At 42.1% G+C, this 4,911-nt stretch overlaps 1 protein-coding gene across 2 annotated transcripts in view; it reads right to left on the bottom strand.

The window, feature by feature from the left end:
- Nucleotides 1-215: 215 nt before the first annotated feature.
- Nucleotides 216-4,911, bottom strand: part of LOC148019113 (glutamine--fructose-6-phosphate aminotransferase [isomerizing] 1-like) — a 4,934-nt gene continuing 238 nt past the window's right edge. Inside the window, exons 1-11 of one of the 2 annotated variants that reach the window (XM_087660621.1) lie at nt 4,381-4,911; nt 3,038-3,210; nt 2,821-2,947; nt 2,586-2,731; nt 2,333-2,497; nt 1,739-2,099; nt 1,377-1,627; nt 1,175-1,289; nt 825-1,080; nt 573-741; nt 216-488 (exon numbers count right to left, since the gene is read on the bottom strand). The exon at nt 4,381-4,911 is cut by the window's right edge and continues 238 nt beyond it. In XM_087660621.1, the coding sequence (XP_087516747.1) occupies nt 405-488; nt 573-741; nt 825-1,080; nt 1,175-1,289; nt 1,377-1,627; nt 1,739-2,099; nt 2,333-2,497; nt 2,586-2,731; nt 2,821-2,947; nt 3,038-3,210; nt 4,381-4,630 (2,097 nt within the window). In that variant the 5' untranslated portion in view covers nt 4,631-4,911 and the 3' untranslated portion in view covers nt 216-404. Of the gene's footprint in view, nt 489-572; nt 742-824; nt 1,081-1,174; nt 1,290-1,376; nt 1,628-1,738; nt 2,100-2,332; nt 2,498-2,585; nt 2,732-2,820; nt 2,948-3,037; nt 3,211-3,335; nt 4,296-4,380 lie in introns of those variants that run through there. The other variant, XM_087660622.1, reaches the window with a different exon arrangement.

Here is a 4,911-nt window from a genome sequence, read left to right as displayed (position 1 = left end):
CCATGCTGCAGAGCTCATGTACGGAAGTTCTATATTGGATTAAGAACAATCCACACCTTTTTTCTGCAAGGGCAAAAATGATATAGCCTCTATTAATAGTTGTTCCTCTGAAAAGCATTCAAGCAGCTAAGTTTAGAGACAAAGTTCAACCACAACGCATATTGCAACATTTACTGATAAATTGAACCATGGCACTTAATATTTTGAATACAAACCCTGATATTCATGGGTGATTGATTCTGTTACAAAGAGATGGAAAGAATTGATTGATCTCCCAGCAGAAAGCCTTGCAGACTTTCAAGTGATGTCATACAGATGTGGGAGACGACAATCTGGCAGTTTACACCGTATTCGCAGGCTTGGCATGGACCCATATGTTTGGAACTGGATAGAAACATCGTCTTCTACTGTGTCGTTACACTTTTAGCCAGATTTCTTGGTTGATCCACATTGTATCCACGAAGCACCGTAAGATGGTAAGCCAGCAACTGGAAGCAAGTAGAGTAAAAGTGAAGCCATTTATATTAAAAGTGTCCAGTAAAGCAGAAAGGATAGAGAAGCAAAAAACCAGCCTGCAGTGGAATAATGTTGATGATAGGTTGAAGGCAATCTTGAACTTGAGGAACTTCAATAACTCTGCATGAATTATCGGGACACATCAGTGATGCATTGCCCTTAGAGCACATTATGATCAATCTTCCCTTTCGAGCTTTTAGCTGTTGTATGACTGATTGTTGCTTGCTGCAAACCATATGAAACGATCAACATTTAGAGGAAACTGAAGAACATTAAATCAAATTGCTACAATCATGAAAAGCTCTTGCCTTGAGGAAGCATCTCGAGTGGCTATAACAATTATAGGAAGTGTCTCATCAACAAGAGCTAAAGGACCATGCTTCATCTCGCCAGCAAGAATCCCTTCGCTGTGCATGAGAGCAACCTCCTTCACCTTCAGCGCAGATTCCAATGCAGTAGCATAATTATAGCCACGCCCAAAAACAAGCAGCGACTGTTCCCCCATCAACAATTTCGCAAGCTCTAACATCTCATGGTCTAGCTTCAAAACTTCTTGAGCTCTACCTGCAAACCAAAAAAAGATGTGGTAAGGATGAGACATATCTGACTATATAGCTGAATGTGCTGCAACCTATCTATAGGGGATTTGCATCTTTACTTGGCAATTGAAAAAGGTCATCTATTATGGCTTCTCTCCTCTGACGACTTGACAAAGAGTCATCTCCCAAAGCCAAAGCAAGTAATACAATAACAGCGATTTGACTTGTGTAAGCCTGACAAACAGGAAAATAATTGATCAGAACTTCAGTACCAAATTCACAGATGTTTGCTCAGAAGTGAAGAGTAACCGTCTGCAAAACCTTGGTGCTTGCCACCCCAATTTCACATCCTGCATTGATGTGTACACCACAATGGGTTCCCCGAGCAATGGCACTACCCACAGTGTTTGTAATGCCTACACAGAGAGATCCATTGGATCGTGCATAATCCAACGCTTGTAAAGTATCGGCAGTTTCTCCTGATTGACTGACAAAGATGGCAGTATCTTCCCTGTAAATAGGAGCTTGTCTATCAAGCAAATCACTTGCAACTTCCATTGTGACTGGCACACCTGAAAATAAACGTCATCTCTCACAGTAAGCTTGACAAACAAAGTGAACAAACTTTTACGAATGGAACTTGGAAATAAGATGTAGATGGATACATGGGTTAGAGGAACTACCAGATAGTTCTTCGACAATTGGTCGTGCTGCTAATGCAGCATTGTAGCTAGATCCACAACCAATAAAAATTATCCGCCTACTCCGTCGGATGGTCTGCAGATGATCTTTTAAGCCACCCAAGAGTACTCCTTTTGCGGTTGAATGTCCACCATGTATGAGTCTTCCCCTCATTGTTGTTGTCAGGGACTCTGGTTGCTCATAAATCTCTTTTTGCATGTAATGCTCAAAGTTTCCCTTAGAGATCTGCTCAACTTCTAATTCCAATGTAGAAAGAGCCCGCTGCACAGATGCAGGCCTGGGCATATGACCAATGCTCCTAGATTTGTCACACTCAGATTTCAGTATGGATACTGTGCCATCCTGCACAGAAGGTCGTTTCAGTAATGCAGAACCTGTAGTAAAACTTTGAGCTCCATGCAATTTGCTAAGCATGACAGGAAGCTGAATGGATTGTAACAATTGTCCATCCAAAAGGGAAATATGATTTTCAAATCAATGATTATGTTGTTTATGTTAACTAATTTAACTGCTAATCGTGCTCCTTATTTTATCTAATAACAGTCCCAGAGAAGCAAAGTTCTTTTGTCGCATACCTTCAAATGCACTATCTCGTCATCTTCAAGAACTAGTACTTTCTTTGTGTGTTCAATAATTGCATTACCATCACTAGCTAGAAAAAACTGTTTGGACTGTGCCTGGTCCTTCTTGTATAGTATGTCGTTTTCTATGAGCAAGTTGGAACTTGTGTCACTACCTTCCTGCAGACAGACATTTCTTAGGAAGTTCCTTAGTATATCCATCAAATAACTACAGTACTTATTTTTCCAGAGGTCGAATGTCGCTTGCCTTAATGCCAAGAAGCAGTGGACTCCCACATTTACAGGCAACGAGTTCACCAGGATAATAAGGACTCTTAAATATCAATGCATATGCCCCTTCTAGCTGTCGTGTGACCTCCATTACAACTCGAGTAAATGGAACAGCCTTTTCATCTGCATCCACATGTACATGGCTGGAGACTTGGTTAAAATAGTCAAAATTTGAAGATCGCAGACCTTCAATACTGAACAAAGAAGGTAACCTGTTTCATTAGCTTCCATGGTTTCTGACAGGCTATCATGTACAAACTTGGCCAGTTTAGGTATAACTTCAGTATCAGTATCAGATTCAAAATGAAATTTGTGTCGCAACAGGGTCTTCTTTAGAACCTGCTCATGGGCAACCAAGACTTTGCAGTGAATCAAACCTTCTTTTTTGATACTTTAATTGCTACTTGACATAAATTTAGCACAACTTACCGCATAGTTTGTTATAATGCCATTATGGACTACAAGAAACTCATTTCCTTGTCCAGAAGACTGGGGATGGCTATTTATTGGCGAAGGTGGTCCATGTGTGGCCCATCTGGTATGGGCAATGCCAGCATGGGAGACAAATGATTTATGCAGGTCTAAGTCCATTGCTTCAGCCTCTGTTCCACAACAGACCAGTTGAGTTAAAATTTTATTCAACCTGAAAACAGATCAAATGATTGAACATGCTTCACTGCAGCAGAATCTAAAAGGATTTTTAGAAAAAAAATCTAAACTCCCTTACTTATAAGCTTTCTTGAAAGCCACTAAAAACTTTGAACCGGTGATGATGTCTTCATCATCACAATGAATGTAGAAACTCCCACCCAATCCTTTACTTATAAGCTTTCTCAAAAGGGACTAAAAACTTTGAACCAGTGACAATATCTTCATCATCATCCACAATGAATGTAGAAACTCCCACCCATGTCCCAAAGATTGTCTGCCTCGGTGAAGCTTGTGCTCATAATGATGACATTGTGGGTTCAAATCTTGTTGGGAGCATCATTTGATTGGACTGCTCACAGAGTGTGTTCATGTGATTGTATGTTCTCGCCCACTCAATACTCTCGCTTGGCCTTCCTCATTGAGGGGTTTACCAAGGAGGACAGAGTGCAATCATCTCTACTGTTCATTCAGCTTGTTAGCTATGGCACACAGGAATAATGCCTGTAGAAACTCCCACCCATGTCCCAAAGATTGTCTGACTTGGTGAAGCTTGTGCTCGTAATGATGACATTGTGGGTTCAAATCTTGTTGGGAGCATCATTTAATTGGACTGCTCCCAGAGTGTGTTCATGTGATTGTGCATTCTCGCCCACTCAATACTCTTGCTTGGCCTTCCTCACTGTGGGTTTTACCAAGGAGGACAGAGTGCAATCATCTCTACTGTTCATTCAGCTTGTGAGCTATCGCACACAGGAATAATGCCTGTATGGCTCTTCTCTTTGTGTTTAATTTCACGAAAAGGGGTGTGGGCACCACCCCAGATATTTTCCCATACTTCAAATTAAAAAAAGCAGTATAAGCTTGGTTGCATACGTGTGTTCATTGTGTATCTGCAAGACATGTAGAATTCTTGTCCAATGCTAAACCTGAATTCTCAAAGACTCTTTCGATCTGTGAGACAATCAGAATTCTTCAAATACATCATACCACTGTGATTCTGACAAAGATGAAAAAATCTGCTATGCATTCAAACCCTGGAGCGATTCGAACAAAGGCATTCATCTGCACAAAAATCCTAACACAGATCGAGTATTGTCAGAACCGAAAGGTAGGCGAGTTACCTAGATAGAAGGCTTCTACGAGCTTCTCGATCTTGCCTTCCTGTCTGAACACCAGGGGAGGGGGGCAGGGCAAGGCAGAGCCCGAAGAGGTTACGAAACTGGAGGAGGTGAGGGGATCAGCATCGATGGAGATGCCTGCTGAGTCGTAGCCACGGTATTCGAGCCGGCGCAGGCCACTGAACAGAACCTCCGCAATCTGGCCTCGTTCGCGCGAGGCCTTGTAGTTTAGGTAGGCGAATATACCACACATTGTGAGAAACAGATAAAGCCAAGGCTATGGCGGCCGGATACTGCACACGAAGAATATATGTGCCTGTAAATTGCACAAATCAGGCTATGGCGCGAAAAGAAGAATCGGGAGAAGAATTAACTGGCTGATGGCGGGGTACTGCGCGAGTCAAAGGAACGGGTAAAGATGACATGCAGGGGCCTACGGACAATTTAGCTGCTGAAAGATAAATGCAGCTACGGCAACGGTGATTATGGTTGGCTATGACGAAGAAAGGTGGCACGGAAATTTGCGATGGCGTG

This window comes from Lygodium microphyllum, chromosome 20 (genome assembly GCF_053477565.2).
Source record: "Lygodium microphyllum isolate KBCC chromosome 20, Lygodium_microphyllum_v1.1.10, whole genome shotgun sequence".
NCBI classification, from domain to species: Eukaryota; Viridiplantae; Streptophyta; class Polypodiopsida; order Schizaeales; family Lygodiaceae; genus Lygodium; species Lygodium microphyllum.
This window is presented reverse-complemented; position numbering and strand designations above follow the sequence as displayed.